Source organism: Oreochromis aureus, linkage group 10 (assembly GCF_013358895.1).
Source record: "Oreochromis aureus strain Israel breed Guangdong linkage group 10, ZZ_aureus, whole genome shotgun sequence".
Taxonomy (NCBI): domain Eukaryota; kingdom Metazoa; phylum Chordata; class Actinopteri; order Cichliformes; family Cichlidae; genus Oreochromis; species Oreochromis aureus.
In genome coordinates, this window is record NC_052951.1 from 13,941,115 (window position 1) to 13,963,570 (window position 22,456).

Consider the following 22,456-nt stretch of genomic DNA (forward strand, 5'->3'; position numbering starts at 1 on the left):
GCGGGACGATTCCGTTTTTTACGGGACGGTTGGCAACTCTACTAACTAACCTTATGAATAAAATAGTTCACTATCAGTAACATCACCCAGCTGTATAGAAACTCTGTCATGCCAGTACGCAGTACGAGTTATTGTAACTGACGGTAAAAAGTCAGCACAACGAAAATAAACGACACCTAAACTTGGTTTGTATCTGACCCAGATAGACTGCAGGTCATAACTTCTTACCTGAAGTTCAGTTCACCTGACACACGGACCGGCAGTCTCCTCCTCCTGCCTCCCCTTTTCCTCATCCACCTCATCCGTTCATCGGCCCATAAAAACGAAAAAACACCATTGGCATACCGGGCAATCCAGCTATGGTCGTGCCATCAGTTAACCATTCTGGCACGCGTGCACAAGGTTGCCGACCCCTGCTCTAAATGGAGCCATTAAAACAAACAAACAAACAAACAAACAAACAAACAAAAAAAAACCTGGCTGCTTGGAAAGCCAAAAGAAAAATTGATTCATTTATCATAACTTACAAATTACTACAGGGAAATAATTAATTGATCTCCTGCTGAATTGATTTGTTCACTCACTTACAAAAAAAGTCTTTTTTTAATGGTAGTTCTATTTTAATGGAGAGAGAGAGAGAGAGAGAGAGAGAGAGAGAGAGAGAGAGAGAGAATATCAAATCCAGAAAAAAAACATTACAAGGTTACAAAAAGATTTCCAGAACGACACATCCCACCCAGCACATCACCTATTCCAGGAAGGCAGCACAGGACAATAAAAGCTAAAACAAACAGACTGAAAAAAGTAGATGTGTTACAATAATAAATAAAATATAAATGAACATTCGTTTGTCCCCCTGTCACTAACCTCTGTATCTCCAACCTCTTCAAACAACAATTACTCAAACATGCATGCATTTATTTATAGTTTTATGTTGTACTTATTAGATACTCTTGATTTTTGTGCATGGAATAAAAGTTTAAGAATAGTTAGATTACTTTCTTTGACGGGGAAAGCATATAAGGTTGATAAAGCACAACTTCCATAAAATTTTTTGTGATTTTTGCATAATGACGTTAAAAGATTCTGATTCCGGGTTGCGTGTCATTGAGTAAAATAAGTATTTGATCCCCTACAACTTAGCTAAAATTATGGCTTCCCCACATTGCCATACAGAATACAATCACAATACTCCTGACCTCAACTTAACTTATGTTTATAAAGCACAGCTTTCTGTAGAATCAGTTTCTTCCAGTCCAAACTCATTCTTCATGGGTAAGGCCAAAGAGCTCATGAGGTCATGGAGTGGCCAGGCCAGTCTGCAGACCTCAGTCCCATAGAAAATCTGTGGAGGAAGCTGAAGCTTAGCTAAGAAAACTAAAGGATTTATAGTTTCTGTAAAGAGAAGTAGACCAAAATCCTTCCTGAGATGTGTGCAGACCTGGTGACCAAGTTACAACTTCTATGTATTGGTTTTATTTTTCTGGATTTTTGGTTTATTTGGTTTTGGTCTCTTTCTCTCACCATTAAAATTAAACTAACACAAAATTAGGGACTGTTTATTAAGTAAGTGAGCAAACTTACAAATTCACCAGGGGATCAAATAATTATTTCCCTCATTGTAAATATGCACAAAGCTGGAAAAGACTTCAAAGGCATGTCTGGAGAGCAGAGTGTTTATCAGTTTCACAATAAGACAAATTATTTACATATGAAGGGAACTCAGGCCTGCTCTAAATTATTTAGTAACAACAGTCTGCAAAGATCTCATGAAGCGCACGCCATGCACATTTGAGAGAAATGAAAAGCTGAACCTGAGGATAACGGGAAAAACAACTGCGGAAAACAATTTCCCAAAAGCAAGTGTTCATCTGCAGCTCATCTCAGATGACAAATAAGAAGGAAGTTTCGCTTCTTGGAAATGATTTCTATTGTATCTGGAGGAAAAGGGCACTGAACATCAACACAAAACACCAAAATGTCCTTGTTTGGGCCTCCTGTGATTACCACAGGACCCTGATCTTATGCACTTGTTAAAAAAAATTGGTGCATAGGAAGGAAAAATGGAACGGTCAAGTCAAAGTACTATGAGGCATTTAATGTTCATAATTAATTAAAAACGCAGGTTATTGCTCCTAGAGGAGGTCTGTGAGTTACCAGAATCACTGCCCTACACAGTGAACGGTTACTGAATGTGTTCAGTAAAGACGTGCAACGTCCAGCTGTTTGTGACACATTCGATTTTGTACATATCTATGCTTATTTGTTGTAACTGTACATTACATAAGAAACACAACCTCACTGTGCAACTTGCTGTAGTGCAAACATTTGACCAGAGGGGGGCGTGGAGAGCACAACTTCCAGTTTAAAGAAGGCATCTCAAGGTATTTAAGAAAATTGCATTTATTGCCAAACAACTGGGGCAACAGTGGCCTCAATTCATTATAATAATAACAGGATTAAGTATTTTGGCTGTGCAAAGACAATCAGCTCAGACATGGAACATAATAATAGAAGAAAAGAAAAGAAAAAACAATAAATGATCTTTCTTGATGTTCAAATAATGTAAACTTATTTCTTATTTTCTAGGATTCTAATATTCCTCCTCAGTTAGAAAACATGGCCTTTTCAGGTTTGGCATGAATAGGCTATGCAAACAAAGAGTTAAACTCTCTGTTGATATAGTTTAATCAAATTGACATAGCACCTCACGCCTATTCAAATCACTAAAGCCAGAATATAGCCACCTGTGTTGCATCAAATACAGCTGAAATATCAATCTTCTGTCTTTAAAACCTTATATCCTCACGCGAAATCAACAGTTTTTTTTATATGTAAAGAGCATTTTCTCCCTAGTTGTGTCATTTCCCTTCTTCCACATTTAGCTGGAGCCAAATTGTGCTGCAGATCAGGCATTGCATCACTCTGAGAACATGGAGAACTTGTTCTAAAAGACTCAAAGTAAGGACAAGAATAACTCCTTATTAGTCGCACACACAATGAAATGGTCTCTTAGCATAGACACTTTTTTATTATTAACCAGTGCAAAGAAAGAGCGGGATGTCTGAGGCTTTGTATGAACAGCATGATGTCATCTCCTCTTCCTATGGTGCAGAATGAAAGCTTTGTCTTGCTGAGGCCAAGCTTGGTCATGTAGCTCACATGTGACATTCACAAAACACAAAAATATCAACTCTGCAAGCTGTGATCTACTCAACAAACCACACAGTTCAGATATTTAAAAAAAGGTCCACAGCTACCTACTGTGTGTACCTCATTGTTCTTGCTTTTAAATACTATATCACTTGTGTAAGAACTCCTTTGTCAGATGTTCTCATCTCTATTTGTAGCAGAACAGTCATTTAAGTATGTGGAAGTTTCCTCTTTTTGCTCCAGTTGTTTCAAAGTGTTCAGTTACACAGGTCAGATGAGTTGAATCTGAATTTTGTGTGTGTGTGTAGGTGTGTTTGTGCCTGAATGTTAGTATCAGCCACGTTTAGAACAACTAGATCCTGGGAAAAGGATTCCTTGTTTTCATAAATACGTAGAAGTGAGGAGAACAGATGGATGGATTAAGAAAATGTGGTCAGAGGGAAAAAAAAAGAAAGATATGGAAACTGGCATTTTTGACAGCTGTGGTAAAAAGCGGTGGTTAATATTTTATAGAAACAAAGGATTATTTGTATGTAAAGAATCCGCATAGAATCATCACCCAAGTCTGCCGTTTTCTCTCTGCTCTACTGAGAATTCGAGCTTCTGTCAGCTCATTGTTTTGGTTTTCCGGCCTGTTATTTTACTTTGGTTCACTCACACTGCTCGTGTTAGCGACTGGGCGGGAGGCAGACAATGTCAGCAATGAGCTGGTAAACAGAGCTGAGCATTTAACAGCTAAGGAGCCAGATATTTCCCCAGGGAGCAGGAGGAGGCCAGGACACAGCTAAAAGAAGCATGATTATTAGGCTTATTAGGCTTAAGTCATGGGGTGGACAAAAAACAAAACTCCAGATTAATGCTAACGTTACTCCATATCTCCTAGACATGTAAAAGGCAGCATTACTCCCTATCTGGTTTACCATTAAAAAGTGATGTTTATGTTTTTAATGTTTGGTTTGCAGCTTGTTCCTGCTGCCTGACAGTGGCCACTATAGATTGACTTTTTATTTCTGTATAGGAAAAAGTTGCTTTTAATCCAAATCAGTTTTCCAAGTTATGTAAGGCTAGTTTAACATGCTCCTTGGTGTCTGCATATGCGTGTTTTTCTGGCAGGAGTAAATGGTTTTAATTCGATAAATGTCTACAGTTAATAAATCACTGCACTCGGTGGTTTGTCAGAGCGAATCAACGATTATGTAAAAAAAATGTCACTTCACGGAAAGTTCAATTTTTCACAGCGGTAAAATTCCAAGCCTCATTTGTGGAATATGTGTCTTGGGGTCTGTAATTTTCCCTGTTAAATTGTCAGAGGTCCACAACGCTCAAGAATACACTCACTGGCCATTTTATTAGGTATAATCATATCACAGCGACTCAACGCATTAAGGCATGTAGTCATGGTCAAGATGATTTACTGTAGTTCACACCGACCATCAGAATGGGGTAGCAGCTGATTTCAGTCATTTTGAACATAGAATGGTTGTTGAACAAATCGCTGATCTGCTATTTTGTCCCACACAATCACTTCTATGGGTTACAGAGAATAGTCTGAAAAAGAAAACAAGAAATTGTGGATTTAGAGTTCATAATGATGCCGGTGGTGTAGTGGTCTTTGGACAATATGGGCTTCTTAGTAACAACTGAGCATAAACGCCACAGCCTACCTGAGTATTATGCTGACCATGCCCATACCTTTATGGCTCCAGTGTACTCATCTTCTGATGTCTGGAGACAGGCAGGAGATTCACCTCATGGATGTTGACAAATCAGCAATAACTGTGTGATGCTGTCATATTTATACGGACAAAAACCTCCTGAGGAATGTTTCCATGAAAAATTAAGGCAGTTCTAAAGGCAAAAGTAGGGCCCAACCCAGTACATATAAGGTGTACCTTATATTGTGGCAGGTGAATGTATAGACTCACTATTTATAGAGTTGGGCATAATGACCCCCTGCAATTGTGTTTGTATTACATGGAAAATATTACATAGAAATCATTTACATTCTATAACTAACATGACTCAGTGTATTTTAGCCATTAATTCATTATTTGTTTGAATAGAAACTGAAGTCCGGCTGAAAAAGACAAAGATTACATATGTAGCAGTTAGTAACAAGAACCATGTGTTGTCCATCTCGTCACGCCACCCCTCCCCATTTCCCCCCATTTCCCATCTGTGCCCTTCAGGCCCTCACTTCAGTCACCTCCCACTTCCCTCTTCCTTCAGAACCCGTCTGTTTTTGTTTTCGAGCCCGGGCTCTTGCACAGGAAACTGTATACATTGGGAGCATTCAGGAAGGCAGAGAGAAGTTTTCCCGTTAGCTCCAACTTTGGGCACATAAAAAAAAAAAAATGAGGAGAAGAGGAGAGTAATTACTAAACTAGGAGAGAAACACAAGTGTCAGCTGTTCTCCCTCCCTTAACTTCACATCCCTCCCCTTGCATAGTCTCAGCATTTAAAAAATCCCAGGCATACCACTGCCACAAATCAACACGTTTACGTGAACGTATTTATTTGTGAAAATAGAGAAATCTGTGTAAAACTAGGGCCATTCTTCATGGGGGGGTCTTGCCCCTCTTGACGCGTGTTCGCCTTAGCTACAGAGAATCTGTGAAGAAAAGGAGACAGTGTGGAATGAAGGAAAAGAGGAGGAGAAAGAAGGAACAGAGCGAGACTGGTTGGGGGTTAAAAAAAAAACAAAACAACAGGAAACCGACGGATCCTAACGCAGTTTCTGCAGAGCTTTCAGAGATAATGCCACATCCTAGAGAACCAACAGTCACACCGTGTCTTTTTTGTGTTTGGTCTTCTGTTGAAGTGCCAACACTTTAAAGGACTTCGAGTTTAAAAAGTGACGTCACTTCTCCTCTCCTCTTCCAGCAGTGTGGTCAGACAGAATGTGAGCGGATGCAGATTTTTTGGGAGCTGTTTGCTGGGATTTCTATGTGGCTGCTTTTTGATCTACTAACTGAACTTTCTCGAGGTCTTATGGATCATTCGGTGCGCTCTCAAGGAACCTTTTGCTTTAATCATCTGGACTACTAACTGGATCCACATGAAGAATAAAGGGACAAAGCAGAAGACCAAGAAGAAAGGAAGTGAAAATGCGTTCGGCTGTGACCTGATAGAACATCTCCAGAATTCAGGACAAGATGGTAAACTCTTTTCTTTCTTTTTAAAAATTGCTTCCTTGAAATCTAATTCTACTTTACCAGAACTATTACCAAACCTCAGACTATTCATATTAACTAGTACTTCCCATACAGATAGAGGCTAATGAAGATAATGAGGGTAACAGGCTTTACTAGTCGTTTCTTATGTTGTTGTAGCTATTTAAACAAAAAAATTGTATGAGTAAAAGACAAAACATTCCTTCATGTAACAAACACAGTCTTTGTTCAGTGGTTACATATATACACTGTATGTATCCAAGTATTTTACATTTAGTAAGGTCATTCATTCACCCACTGGCTAAATTAAATGGTCATTTGCCACGTTGGGTGTGGCTCTTACATTTTTGTGTCAGTTTCCTATGGTGGCTATAGTTCCTATGAGTAATTCTGTGCCTGACAAAAGACTTGCTAGGACTGCTGCTCCCTGCTTATGTGAGAAAATAACCAGCCAAGAAAAACAGAGCAGAAACAAAGACTTCCTGACTCGCTCAACAAAGTGTTCAACTAACCGGGTTTTCATTAGGTTTCTGGGGTTTTTCGTGTCCGTATATGTCACCCTCGTTCTTTTATCACGGCCGTCATATGCGAGGTTTGACATCATATGTTAAATATGAAAAGAGTGAAGAAAAACCCCTCCCACGTGCAGATATGAATAGCTACGCAGAGGGTAACTTTAAAGATGACCTGTTAGAGTGGACACACTGCAAGGCGGGGTATTCAACACAGGAAGTGAGGGAGGAGGTATAGGTTGTACTCCTATGTCATGGAAGCAGCAGACATATTGGGCTTTTGTACTCTTAGTGCCTCTCCATGAAAGTAGCTGCACACCCCTGAGAGCAACCGGCAAACTCACAGCAACACAACGTAGATGATAAGTTGAGTAAAGACTCAAAAACCTATGTATTTTGATGCATTTGTAAGTGTTTTCCGCATTGCTCTTCTTGGTATGGTTAAGTGCTGAAACTGCTCTAAAACTCAAGCACAGCATTGTGCACAAGTGACAATAATGCATTCAGCACACTTGTACACCTACAATAAATGGTACTTGACAGAAAAATACTCCCAACTTTTGCATTTTAAGATTAAACTTTAACCAAAACGATCAAATAAAAGAAATGGTGAGAATATTTAATAAATAAATATTGATTTGGTGCCAAGAAAATTTTAAACAAACACTTCCTGTCTTGAATGAAGTAAGTTTTCTTCAGTTTTTCACATTAGGAAACGTCCTCTCATGGTGCCTGTGTAAAATAACAGCATCAAAAAAAGCTGTAAGAGTATTAAAAGTATTGCTATATTAATCACTCATTTTACAGTACTGGCCCAACATCTTAAAAAAGTACTTGGGTCCATGTACAACACTGTTTCTGTAACATTTACTTACAAAACCAAACAAAAAGAAAAGCTGGGGTACTTTTGTAGATTTTTGTGGAGCCCAACAACACAAGAGCCTCACATTTAGTGTTAAATGAAACATTTAAGATGACAGTAGCAGGACATGCAAATACCTGTTCTTTATAAAGTGTATTGATTTGTTGCCACGTGCTGTCAAATCCTGTTTCAGAGGCCTCTTTGTAAAACAGATGAAAATCAAATTGCATTTTGTCCTTCTGCGAGACGCAGAAATCTCTAAGTCGGGAAACGCGGAGGCACAAAATGGAAACTCCAGAGTGCCTCATCGTCCAGAATTTAACCACAAGCATGCTATTAAAAGTCCAATTAAGTCAGAAGGAGGAGAATTTAAATAGCAGATTGTTGATGTCTGTGGTGATGAATGAGAGACTAACTCCTGCAAGTAATATTCAAGCATTCATTTTGTTGAGGACGCAGTCTATGTTTTGTTTGCAAGATCATTCGTTTTGTACGAAAAAATTGAAACATTACATAAAATTCAATATCTAAAAGAGCTAAATGTTGATTAAAACTTTTTAATTTGTTTTATATTTATACTTTTATGTCAGGCAAACCAAAACATGGTATTCTTATTTTTTTTTTTACTGTTTTAGCCCTTATCAGTCAGAGTCCTAAAAGAACACCTTCCAATCAACAGATATAAGTAGACTTTTAATTTGGAATGTAACCTTTATCTTCCTGAGACCTGTGTTTATGTTTAAAATGCATTTTTTTTTCAATATTAATTTCTCCTAGCTATATGGAAGTAGTTAATGAGTAAGTATAAAGATAAGTATAAAGACTAAACTTTATAGAGACTAGAGAAGTCTGCCCTTCTATGGGGCAGTGTGTTTTTTTTACAACATAACACAATAACGTCACAATATTTTAATAAAGTATATTATGGCCTCTCCTTTAAGTTTGTATTCAGCCTAATAACGTAGTTTTGCAGCAATGGCAAGCGTGTATATGTAAGTATCCATGAAAAAGCAATTCTTCAGGAACTGTGGTGTTGAAAAATATGCATGGCTTTTTTCCAAGCTACCAGTTCCTTTGGCAATAAGTCAAAAAGTTAATTTCAGACACTGCTTTCAGTTTCCTGTCACACTTTAACTGACTATTTAGCCAGGATGAAACTGACATGACACAGTTAAACAGTTCAACATCTGACACTATCATAGGTTTTCTGAAAGGCTAATATCAGCAAACGTTTACAACAGTGTACAGCCAATATAACTACAAATGGAATAAGTCGGGGACTGACACTCGGTCATACGTAGCAATATACTTTTAAGACTTGTAAGTCAGTATAGAAACCTTAAATACTCATTTAAAATAATAATGCCTTAATTATATTCTTTCATGCATAAATAACACAACTAAACATGTCAAATACGTTCTTTAAACCTTTAAACCTTCATTAATACACAGGTAATTAACCATAATAATTAATGACAGCAGTTTGCTGATCTGTGTGAAACTCAGAAGATGATAAATCTGATATAATGTTGGAAGTGATTTCTGTCATTCAGAAGTTTGTCAAAGCAAGAGTAAGGTGACCCAGGAAGTGACTCGCAGTCAATTGTTATTTTCATAATTAGTTAAAGGGAAGCTGCGATTGGATCGAATGGTTCAATAAACTCTGGAAAATTGCAGTCCATTCTCATAGGGTTTTAAAATAGTGGCGCAATACACAGTTGTGTTCAGAAGGTGATGTGCCGTCGTTTAGAAAGCTGCGCAGATCAGTGGTAACATTTCAAAAGCCGTTTTCTATTAGAGGAAATGTCGTAAGTAATCCCAGCTACAAGGACTGGGTGTGTCAACTTTCCTCTGAAACAAACAAACCATTTTTAACTTCCTGTCCACCTACAATCACCAGCCCCAAGGAGTCGAAAACAGTCATAGTGGAACAAACCACATACCATGAAGTCGACCTTATATGCATTGTTACTGCTGAGAAGTTCAACGTACAGCAATTTCCTCCCCTTGCTTTTAAGAGTAATGCAATGTGGATATGTGTAAAAAAGGTGAAACACGATGAAATATAATTGTTCAGGTTTCTCTACGATTAACATTGTTTCTTTAATGAAGTTCCTCAGGTCCTGAAGAAATGTGCAGAGTTTATTGAGAAGCATGGGATTGTGGACGGGATCTACAGACTGTCGGGGGTTACCTCAAATATCCAGCGTCTCAGGTAATCCTACCATGCTTTTTTGAAGGTTTGCACCAATTAGACATGACATGCTAAGAGTTATGATTTAAAATCTTAGCCTAATCCTGATGGTCTGTATCTATCGCTTCTGTTTATATGCGGCTTCTCTGAACAGTTACTGGTGTATGTATCCTTCTTGAAAGAAACAACGTACATAAATCATCTGCATTATGTGTTAAGTGTTTCCTTAGATCTTTTTTGCTTTTTTAACGTCTTTGTTGCTGATTTTTTCCCCCACAAATAACACAAGTCGACTGAATAGACTTAAATCTTACCAGCTACATTCTGCAACCGTAGTTAGCAGGGGTGTTAAACAATCCAAGCATTCAGCTAAGTCTGTGTGTGTGTTTGTGTGTAGGCAGGAATTTTGTTCTGAGGCGTGCCCTGACCTTACAAAGGAAGTGTACCTCCAGGACATCCACTGTGTGGGTTCCTTATGTAAGCTGTACTTCAGGGAGCTACCCAATCCTCTGCTCACATATGAGCTTTACAGCAAATTCACCGTGAGTACATTCAAGTCACATCTGCTGCCGTGATGGGGGAGGGGGGGATCCTGTGTGACACAGAAGTGGTTTGACTGCAACTTCAGCAGGTCATATGTCACTCACGAGAGACCCTGTAGAAAAGGGTTCAATTAGCAGATATCAGCTTCATATTGGCTAATTTGCATTTAAATGGTATTTTTTGACCTAATGACACTATTCATAAAGACTTTTTCATGTTTATAACAGCTGTAATTTTACAGTAATGACAACCATAACCATAACCCGTTCCAAAAAATTTGTTACCCATGATAAAAGCTTCATTTAAAGATGAAAAACATCTTGTCTGTTTCACTGTTGAATCAGATGCACAACAAAGTTAGAAAAACACAGTTAAAGTGTAATCACATCTTCATAAATTCAGATTTTTAGCTCCGAACCTTTGTGAATTTTCTGGATAAAATGCAGGCAAGAAAGTAGGAAAGAAGGAAAGAGGAATATCAAACTCTAAGACCAGGATCATATTTTCTGCCCAGCGTTCTGTGTGCTTTCACGGGGCATTTGCATACTTTGGCATTCATACATTTCGTGCCGCTGGTTCCTGAAAAACTGCAGGACTCCAGTGTTTTAGGAAAAATCTGCCCTTCGCACGGTGCACTAAAAACATCATAAGAACAGTTTAGAAAACTTTATTGTTTTCTTTAAAAGAACAAAGTTGGTGTTAAATTGCTTTCAGATTGCAAACGTTGCTCCTTTTTTTTGCATAAAACATTATTTTTAGGTGGACTGTTTGTACTTTGACTGTTTGAGTTAAATGCAACTTACAAAAGCTCAGCTGTTTGAAGCTCCACTGCATTAGTTTTACCGCAAACAATCCAACCTATGCCTGTCTGTTAACAGGGCTAACAGCCCTGACAGCTAGATTTTTTTTTACCCTACAGATAATTATAACATTTATCATATCGCGCGTAATCTACGATAAAAAAAGAAAAATAAAGTTCAGTGTTATTTTAGTGCAGAGCAATCTAAGTCGTTCTGCAGCTATATTAAGGTTTTCTCTGATTAATGATTAGAGAGCTGCAGAGAAAATGCTAAGATTTTTTTAATATAATGGTACTCTATAATTCAAACAATCTTCTAATGTACTTCCTCTAACATATACTTAAAACAATGCTGGCGTTTATGTATCTAAAAGTTAAAAAATTAGGCTGACATGAATTATTTTGTGTGGTTCGCATGCAGGAAGTGGTCTCAGTCCAGGACGATCATGAGAGACTTTTACACATTCAGAAGGTCATCAAAGAACTGCCGACTGCTCACTTCAGGTGAACCTTTAACTTCTTAAACTTTAATGAATGTGACAGTCGTCCTGCTGACAAACTCTTTACTGTGTTCGACTAATCATGTTTAAATAAGTGTGAAAACACATTTTTTCTCACCTATCCTTAGGACTCTGGAGTACCTTGCAAAGCACTTGTCCCACCTCGCTACGCTGAGCACCCAAACAAACATGCATACACGTAACCTGGCTTTGGTGTGGGCTCCAAATCTGCTGAGGTGAGTTTAGATGTGTTTGAGACACATTATACGCCATCCACTGTCAATGCAAGTTTTTACTGTTGGGTTTCAACACTTATTTGTGTATTTCCTTTTTTTTTTTAGATCTAAAGACATTGAGGCTTCATCTGGTAATGGAGACATGGCTTTCCAGGAGGTGCGGATACAACAGTCGGTGGTTGAGTTTATTTTAAACCACGCAGATCAGATCTTCAGCAGTGAACAAATTAAAGTCAAAGAAGGTATGACACTTCTTTTGCTGAGGAGAAATGTTGAGCTGAAGCATTTTCTCAGTTACCAGCACAAAAAACAACATTTTATATTTCTCCAGGGCCAATATTGAAGTGTGGGGAAAAGTACGCCACGCTCCCCATCAGTGGCCAGTGTGGGCCAATGAAACTGATGAGTCTGGAAGAAGCTCAGGCTCGCTCCTTAAGTCCAGACCACCCTCTCCATAAAGAACGCCAGCGAGAGAACAGTTTGCCTGATACAAGCACGGCTACTCTCTATCACACCGTCATAGACATATCAGACAACAAGTAAGATCTGGGCTCAGCCTCACGTGTGTTTAAAGTGCTGTGATGCTGTGACATGTGACAGATGCCACTGAGCTTAATCTTCTCTCTTCGTTTGTCAGGAGAAAGTTTTCTGGGAAATCGAAGAAGTGGAAGTCTATCTTTAACATCGGAAGGTCTTTGGACCCAAAGGGAAAACTCAGCCGGAATGGCAGTGTGCTCATAAGAGCGCAGGGAATGACAGGTAAAGATTCCGACAGGAGAGAACTATTTAAAGGAAAAATAGCTAAATATACGTCCCCACCACTGAGAGACCGGGCAACATGAACAGCCAAGCAAGTTAGAAACAGTTGGACAAAATGATTTACCTTTACCTTTGACCTTCTTTAATGATGTTTCAAAATTATGCAGGCCTTAAAGCCAATATCCAGCCCATGTTACTTAGTGTTAATTTAATATTTCTTTTTTTTTTTTTTACAGAAAAAGCTGCTCTCCGTCCATCCAGGAGCATGGAGTCCTTGTACACAGGTGGGGCTTAAACCTTGTTGTAACTATTTGCATGGAACTGAAACAAACTGCATAAATTTTTGGTGTTTTAATTTAGCAAAAGACTTTCTCTTTGCCTCGTTATAAGAGAGTACCATTGCATATGCTGTAGTTCTCAGAAATCGTGTGTGTAAAAGGGCACGACATTTTCTTATACTAATATTTATCATTTTGGACTTTGAATTGCAGATGATGACAGAACAGGAAGCAATAGTCCAGCTGGTGGACCAGGCAGTATTTTCATTCCGGATGTAAAATCCAGAACGCTGGGATCCGACTCGCTCTGTGACATCAGCGAACATGATCAAAACTGTGAGTTTAAAGGGAAGAACACTGGGGGGGCAACGGGTGGCTGGAATGTCAGCGAGAACCAGAAGGGGTCTGAGCCCCCTCAGAAAAACCTGCCAGAGCAGCTCAAGGTGTTTAAAGGTGACGACCTCGGTGGCTACAAGCCCACCTCCCCAAAAAACAGGAGGATGTTGTACTCGGCCTCCTCGCACAACAGCTCCTCCCGACCCTCCTTTCCAGGAAGTTTCTTCCCACTGGAGTCTTCGCCGAGGCATCAGCGCAGAGCCGTCAACATATCTGAGCCTTTTGCTGTGTCTGTACCTCTGCGTGTGTCAGCCGTTATCAGCTCTAACAGCACGCCATGCAGAGGGCACGGCAAAGAAAAGGCAGCTACTCTGAAACCCTGCAAAGAGACTTCAGAGCAGAGCGGCAACAGTGGAAAGAGCAACACTTTCCCCCAACTGGAACGGAAGAGGCAGGAAAGAGCAGAGAAGAATAACGTAGAGGAGGTGACGTCCAGGGTATCGTCACAAGGTAAGGCCATCTTCCTTTTTTTGTGTGAATTGTTGCTCACATCTAAAGTCATACTTGTGTAACCGGTTGCAATGAAAACAAAAAACATGTTTTATTCAGATATAAGGAAAGAAATGGTCCAAGACGGTCAAGGAGAGAGGAATATTTCTCAACTGGAATTGCAGTCCCTTGCAAATGCAAGAGAAGACAAAGATGCAGCGCCATCTTCTGGGAAAGAACTGCACAACCTGCCCACAGAGAAGCAACTGGTAAATAATCTCCGATTACAGATGTTATCTTTTATTATAGTTCAGGTTTAACACTCCATAATAATTTGTGAAATTAATTTTTTAAAGAATAAGTACTTTATTTGCTTGCATTATTAGTATTTTGCCTCACATTATTTACTCAGGTTTAGCCCCGATTCATGCAACGTGTACAAAAGTAACTAACCAGACCCAATAACACTGCTTTGCTGTAATTTTTTACTCTTTGCTAATCTTTGCTTGCTTATCCCTTATAACTTCTCAGGATAAGAGATCTTCTACTGGCAAAGACCTGTGGTCTGACCTAAACCAGGAACTGAAAATAACTGAACCCGAATTTGACCTGCTGGATGAGAATGTTAAACAAGTTGACGTCTCAACAAGCACTTGTGTGAACACTAAGTTGACAATGGATGTTAAGGCGAAGCGCAGCCGCAGCTCTCCATCTCTGTCTTTGCTATGTAGAGAGCAGTCTTCAAATACCTCTCGGAGTGATTGTGAAGTCTCCGCAAAGAAGCAGCCTTCAGAATCAGACATCTTACTGTCTCTTCACAAAAATGCACCGCCTACTGACACAATGGATGAGAAAGAGAAGAAACTGAATCTTAAAATCCCACCCTTAAACAAAGATGACTCAGTTTACACCAAGCAGAGCCAGCTTTGTCCGAAGGAAGCCAGTTCAGAGCAAGTCGTAAATCATTTAAGAGTTGAGGATGTTCTTGTGGTTGCAGATAATATAGACAGGAAATCTCACAAACACGAAATTCCTCAGCAGAACCAAAATGTCTTCAGTGATGGAGCGAAGAAAATTGTGATTCCTGAGTTGGAGATCCCTCAGAGGCTTTCAGTGTGTTTGGAGGAGAAACGTAACACACTGGAGCTGCCAAACCTCGACGATGATGAAGGAGGGACTTCAGAGGAGCTGGACCTGGTGGAGCCCTGGGAGGATATTAGCTCCACTAAGCAGTGGGTTACAAGCCCACTCCACTCACCTGATGTGGAGCACTTATTTAACCACCTGTCACCCTTCAGCTCACACGGGGAAACTTTGAGCTTAGAGGTGGAGAAGAGCTCATCTCCTCAAGCTGATAACAACAAGTTCTTCAGGAGCACCGAATGCTGTCCAGGAAGCCTTCTTCAGACTACAAACAGCAAACCAGAAACAACATGGATGTACGTGCCTTCAGCGCCTACACGGTCGAGCTTGAACAGCAATAGCACAACACAACCTCAAACGGGAAAGTGCAGCACAACAAAATCGAAGAACACAGCGTCATCTCAGAGGTTTAATAGACAAATGTCGTATGAGGCAGCAGCTTCAGAGAAAAGAGAGGAGAAATGCTTTTCTAAACACAGGCCCTGTTCGCTTAACTTGGATCTGGGACATAGATATATCAGAGACATCTCTAATCAGCAAAACCGTACTTCATCAGAGTTTTCCTCCTGTCAGAGGGGGCTAATGGCCTCATCTGGAGCTGTGAACAACGGGCTGCCCTCAGAGTTGGAGCTGTTTCTGAACGATCGGCAGGCGCCTCTCCGGCGAAACTCGGCCCCGGTCAGCGTGTCTTCTGTGCGGACAGCCTTCATGATAAAAACATGCCAGGCCAAAGCTGTCCCTGTCATCCCCCCAAAGGTGCAGTACAGCCAGATACCTCACTGCAGACCCGAGAATGAATTTGACAGAGTGAAGGAACAAGAAAAGGAGAATCCTAAAGTGAGCGCAGAGAAAAGCAATGCCGCACCTCCTCCGAGCGTGTCAGACCTAAAGGAGGAGCTGGAGAATAAAGAGCCGGCCCCCATACTCCAAAAACAGCCAAGTGTTGAGAAATCTGCCGATTTGAAGATCTCATCCACTCCAGAACTGCCTGTGATAACCAGGAGACACACACCTAGCCTGGAAGTGTTTGTGGATTGTCCCAGACCCAGCAGAGGGAACCTCTTACAAAGACCGTCCTTTAGGAACAGACAGAGACCTCAAAGTCTTATCCTGCTCAGCCCTCCTTTTCCCATCATGGACTATCCAACGTCGGGGGATGACGGCAAGCTCCTTTCCCCCATCAAGAGCCTGAATGACGCGTCAGCAGCGAATGTCTTTTCTAAAGAGATGGCTGAAAATTTCAGGACAACAGAGGGGATCGCTCTTCAGAATAAAATGACTATCCCAAAAAGCGGACAGAGACTGGAAACGTCAACCAGCTGCTTCTACCAGCCACAGAGAAGGTCGATGATATTTGACAGCAGGAGCCACAGGCAGATTGAGTGACTGGAAATCCACTCACTGACCATGTATGTAAATAGATGCAATACATCAAGATCCTAAGGAAGATGATATGATAACCCGTCGTAAATTGTATGACTCACACATTCCTTGAAAGGCGGTTTAAAAACAGGAAGTAAGTGGGAAAGAGGAAAAGGAAGCCATGATGTGCCTGAGTGCCATTTATCCTTGAGTGACATCTGCAACCAGTGTTTTTTTTAAGTCTCCATTAGTCTATTATTTTGGTCTCTATTGTGTTAGAGATTGATTTGCTGTCATCTATTTGTTTTTAACTCATTTAGGAAATTTATTTAAAATTCATTTTAGGATAACAGACATTCTGTCTCATTCCCAAGGCCGTTATGATATATTTGAGATTTAAATCCTACCCTGTCAAAGAGAATCACTACCAGACTGGAAATTATTAAAAACATCTTTTTGCTATTAAAACGACATTTTTTTAAACTTGCAAACTGGCTGCTGGGCAGCTTTTGTCATAGAAGAAATACTGAGCTGTGCTAAATATTGTTTGATGAATGAAAAATCACTATTGACCCTTTAAACCGTAAAAAAAGGAAAACAAAATCTTAACTCAGGGTTGAAAAACTGGCTGTTTATCCAGAGGCTTGAAGTACCATTTTAACCATACACAGCTTCAAAATCCAAGTTATACACGAAAGTAAAATGTTACCAGCAACACAGACGACACGACTTCAAAGTCCTCTGAAAAAATGTCCCTGCGAGTGATTTTTTTTATTTTGTATGAAGTTATTTGGTGTAGCAGTGTCTAAACCACATTTTACTACCACAGTTAGAAGTGAAACCTGAGGGGTCTGGAGATGATTAATGAAGTAGGAAAGAAAAAGAAGAGAAGATCTGTTGCACTGATTAGTAGATGTATTTGTGTGTAAAAGGGTTAGTAGCTGTATCTGTCTGATATAACAGAAATGTAGTTCAGTAATGTAGAAGTATGGAGAAGTTTAAAGATATGGAAATATTCAAGTTAGCCACACTTAGTTAATTCCAAATGGTCGGGTTAGGAAGGTTTGGTATGCAGTAAGTAGGTAATCCATCCTCACACGCATATTTAAAGAAATACATGGACAGCAGATAAGCACAATGCACCATAATGAAGACATAAATAATAAACTAGAGGATCCACACAGCAGCATGTAGGATTTTAAAATAACTATACTATGATTTGAGAAAATGAGTTATCGCTGCAGGAACAAAGCTGTGTTTTTTTAACCATGTTGTTCTGCACCTTGGGACTCGGAGCCTTTGTCCAGAAGGACGAAACTGAAACTCACGATGGAAAGCGTGGCTGCAGACATGGCTGCAGACGTGGCTCACCCGTCAGCCCGTTAGACCATTTGATTCAGTGAGTTTCTGTTCTTTATAGATAAAAATGGCACTGAGGAAAAGGGCGAAGCAGCCTCAATAAAAGCATGATACCATAAACTCATCGTGGCTTTATCAATGTGCAAATATGACACGTGATGGAGTATGATTTTTTTTACACAGTTTATTAAGATCAGCTTTAAATCAATAATTATTCCAAGAAATGTATGAAACTGAAGATATTCCCTCTTAACCCCTAGTGAATGGATATTTGATGCATGAGTTTTGGGGAATTGTAAAATTTAAAAAAAATACATTGCACAATACAAAAAAAGCAAATTAAAACAAATGAGAGCTCATATATGCAAAATTACATTTAATTTTTTAAAATTAAGTCAATAAATACTCTTTTTTTCAATAAGTTTGAATATTTTAGTATCATTTCATTTTTCAGGATTTAAATGGATGATGGATGTAAACATCTGTGTATGAGTACATTTTCTAAAATCATGGATCATAGTATTTATCTTCAATTTTTAAAAATAATAGATTTAATGAAATCATCAATGTACCAGCTTGTGATCGGTCTCATTATCCTGGAGCCAACCAACAACAGCAGAGTCATCTGGATACTTTAAATAGTCCTGTGTTCATACCCGCCCTGTCACATGTTTGTGCATGGGATAAACAGTAACAGTGAGATAATAATACGCACATTTCAGTTATCCGTTAGCTGCATCCTGTCAATTTACAAGTCAAGAATCCAGCCCACAAGATTTTTATTGAGGCCAAATTGTTCAAATAGTTTGCTGATTTAACACTAAGGCAATTGTGCTGAAGGCTGAAGAAAACTCGTCTCACGGTAGAGGAGCATACCTTTACAGTTTCTGCTCCTCTATGTGGTCTGAAAGCAAGCTCCACGGGTTGCAGTGACTAACCACTGATGGTTAGTCATTTGTTATGGAGAGAGCTGAGTCTGCAGGAGCTCTGTCTGGATTCTGGTACACTCATTTCTAAAAATGTCAGAATACAGACACTGGAAAGAAACCTGTCCCAAACTCGTGAGTGATGTGATGACACCACGTGAGGTTATGAGCTCTTTACATACTCGTGTCAACCTAGTTTGTTCTCAATAGCCTGAATACAGGTCGTTTATAATGGTGGTCAGTGGAGGGAGCTGGCAAACAGTTTAACAATGTCAAGCCTGATCCTTTACAGGAAAATGACTTTATTTATTCCTTTATGAAGTTTCACGTGACTTTACGTAAACCTGATACTGTATATTACACATGCAACGACAGGCTCAGTGAAGAGCTGGTGGCTGTTTTTTTTTCTTAAAGAAGTATTTAAAAGGAAATTTCTATTTCCAAAGTAAATATATCAGCACATGAATTAAGAGCTTTAATTCATGTGTCACTTTTTTCTGTAATATGATTGAATGGATTTCACTTTGGATTTAATGAGAGGGTTTTATTTGGTCATCTGATGATGTGATCGGCGCTGCTCGTCAGACAGTAAACTGGAGCTTGAGTTTGTGCGTGCTGACTGTATTCACTGTGCTTGGATCTTAATGGTGCTTTGTGTAAAAGTCGAACAACACCATCTCCGTTTTACATTTTCTGCTATTTTTGAGTGAAAAGCCCAAAAAAAAGAAGAAAATTTTTTTTAATCACTTTGTATGTTAAATTGTATTTAAGATGTCCTTCATGTAATTAAAGGTTGCAGTGTTTTTATACTGTAGTTTGGACAGCCTGGATGTGTGATTAGTGTCATAGTGTTTAATTACTTTGTAACTCATGTATACTTGTTGATACTGAAAATTATTGATTGAATTGTGTGTAATCACGGGGGGGGGGGCTTTGAGATGAGCTTTGCCTCAATTATCTGATTATGGCGCCTAAAGTAATGTAAATAAAAGATGAGTTTTGTTACAACAGAAAGCTATGAAAATAAAATGTTCAAAAAAAAAATTACATAAATCAGCGTGTCAATGACTGTTATTAAAACACGGCATGTCCAGCTCACCACTTCAGAGCTAGAGTTTAATTATTTGTTAATTATTAGTTTACTGACGTTTCCACTTTGACAGCATGAAGTGTTTTGGTATATTTTAAGGAATAAAACTTTTCATCTGGCTATATCTTCCAAAGAAAAAGTTTGTGTTCCAAAGATTCTTAGTCGAAATTCCCCTCAGAATCACATCTTTCAAGTCTTTCGGCTCTTCTTTGTTATTTCAAAAGGCTTCTAGCGCTGTGATCTTTGACCACTGCTGTTTTATATTGGTAAACATTTGGAAATGATCCCCTTTCTGTCTTTGGTGTTTTCTCTTTTTTTACAGACTCTGTAGTGTTTTGCTTCAAGAATTTGCTGATATCTAATAAAAGTCTGTTCTTTTCTCATCCAGTAAAATGTCCCCTGACCCAGTGGCTGCAACAACAGCCCAAATTCAGCCAGCAAATTCTGTTTTCATTTCAGAACTTCACAGACTCCACAAAAACCCACCAAACATGTTCAGATGCTTGTTGTTTATTTTATTTCATCATCAAAGTTTTCAGTGATGACTGTAACAAGGCCCACCCATACAAAGCTGATTCAAGTCTGAGATTTTGGTAAAAGTCATGAGTGCTGCACATATTTTGCACAACACTCCTTTTCACCACTTTGACATGGCACAAAGGATCAGTACACCAAGTTCGCTTTAAATATTGAAACAAACGCTTTATCTTCAACTTTGTAACTTTTTGGTGATAACTTCATCTTCTACTTTACAGTAAGAGAAAGGAAAAGTGAAGTCTGTGGCTGCATCTGCATGACTGAAAAAAGGTTAGATAGTCAAGCTCCTGGTTTTTGTGCTTTGCCAGCTAAAGCACATTTACGAAAAACAAAGCAGGGTTTTCAATTTTCCTCTGAAATACTTGTTTTTCTTTAATATTTCCAATTCTTTCACATTTTTAATATTTACACCATTGCTTTTCTTTCACTTTGAAAGGTACATGCAGGCTAAATACAGTTTAATAGGTTTTTAAAGAGTGCCCACCTGACTGTTTTTCTCCCCTACTTAAAAAATGTATCTTCACATCTTCACAAGTGGATGGTTGAACAGAAATTCTCTGTTTTCCTCTCCTTTTCAAAGCAGCTCCCTGAAAGGAGAATAACAGAGCTGACCGGTGCTGCTGCCTGAATAAGAAGTATTCCTGTAAGGGGGCCCCCCGAGATTTTTCATGTCAAAACTCTGTAAGCCTGGTGGAACACACGCTTCCATTTTAATCTCCTGGCTCTGTGCTTTGCCACCAGGTGACGCTCCTGCTTCACAGTGCACATCCGCGCAAGCCACCCAGCTGCGGAACAAACAAACAGACAAACGCGCTGAAAACGGAGAAAGTGTGCGCTCCAGGCACGTGAAAGTGTTTCAGCTGCTTGGCATACAAGGCGAAGGAGAAGGTAGATGTGTGGTGTCCTTTATCTGTCAGCCGAGAGAATCACTCGGGTGTCTGTCACTTTGGTTCCAGAGTGTTTTTAGTGCGTGTACTTTGCGCGTGTTTGTGAGTCTTTAGGGGAAAGACAACCGCTTGTACTCTCTCCTGACCCTTTTTTTTAATTAAAAAAAAAGTTTTCCTTCTGCATGCCCACACAGTAACAGCATAAGGTCTACGTACTGCAGCAGCACCTCAGCAACAATTCTGCTACTACCTGGAACAGAAACTGACAGAATGCTTTAAGATGCAATGACACACAAGTCTTTTTTAACACCATCAAAAGCGCATGAAAACTCTGTAATTGATTTTTTCTTTTTTCTAACCTAGACACAATAAATAGGCCACCACCACCACCACGTTTCTTCTTCGCATCTCAGTGCGCACGGCACAGTTCTGTTATCCCCAGTTTTTATGTCTAAGTCTTATATTTACATCAGTAGCCTGTGTGCAGGTGCCACAGTCAAACGCCGACAGAAAACAAATAAGTTTCTTTGTCCAAATGTCAAATCTCATACCTATTTAGACAGAAAAAAAGACAAATCGTCCTCGGAGGCATTCAGGTTGCGTCAGTGGTGGCGCTCGCAGAGGTCTCTTCCATGTCTGAGCAGTTCATTATTTCTCAACCTTTGACACTGCTTGTGTATGGGCCGAGAATTAAAAAGGCGTATTCTGAGCACACTGAAAAAGGCAAGCAGAGCACAGTGCGCGCATTGAATATTCAATTAGCGAGGGGCGACTGAGGAAAAGTGAAGCTGCGTGCCAGTCCTTCATCTTACACTGCTGATTAGCTGTTAAACAGATTATATACAGTTGAATGGGTTCAAATGTTGCAGCAGAATGCAGCCGGAGTTCAAGGCAATGACGAGCGGTTTTCTTCCTTGCCACTTCAGCAAGCTCAACACACTTTGTCACCAACAACAGCTCCGTAATGAAACGTGTTGCTTTTGCGTTTTTTTTCTTTTTTATGTTTTTTTTTTTTTTTTAAATAACATTCATTTTATAACACAGCGTGAGCAGCTGAACCCATTTCCAGCCCATCAGTGCAGGTCGAGATGTTAGTTGAAGCTGCAGCGAAATATAAAATGATAACCGTGATAGACTGCAGACTGCGGGGATAATATTTTTCTGCCTTCTAAATGTTAAAGCAAAATTAAACCTTTTTTTCATTTATAACCACACAAACAAGCCCTCGGCGCTATAGTCATATCAGTAAACGCGTTCCTTAGGCTTACTGACAAAAACTGCTACAAGTCTTTTAAAAACGCCTCACACAACAAGTGAT

The 22,456-nt window shown here is 39.5% G+C and overlaps 1 protein-coding gene across 1 annotated transcript; it reads left to right on the forward strand.

The window, feature by feature from the left end:
• Positions 1-5,539: 5,539 nt before the first annotated feature.
• arhgap31 (Rho GTPase activating protein 31) lies at positions 5,540-19,673 on the forward strand. Its single transcript, XM_031760093.2, has 12 exons — positions 5,540-6,311; positions 9,813-9,915; positions 10,292-10,436; positions 11,658-11,740; positions 11,865-11,972; positions 12,078-12,214; positions 12,304-12,511; positions 12,610-12,731; positions 12,968-13,015; positions 13,223-13,855; positions 13,955-14,103; positions 14,366-19,673. The coding sequence occupies exons 1-12, from the start codon at positions 6,212-6,214 to the stop codon at positions 16,361-16,363; spliced, it is 3,834 nt and encodes a 1,277-aa protein (XP_031615953.2). The 5' UTR covers positions 5,540-6,211; the 3' UTR covers positions 16,364-19,673.
• Positions 19,674-22,456: the final 2,783 nt, after the last annotated feature.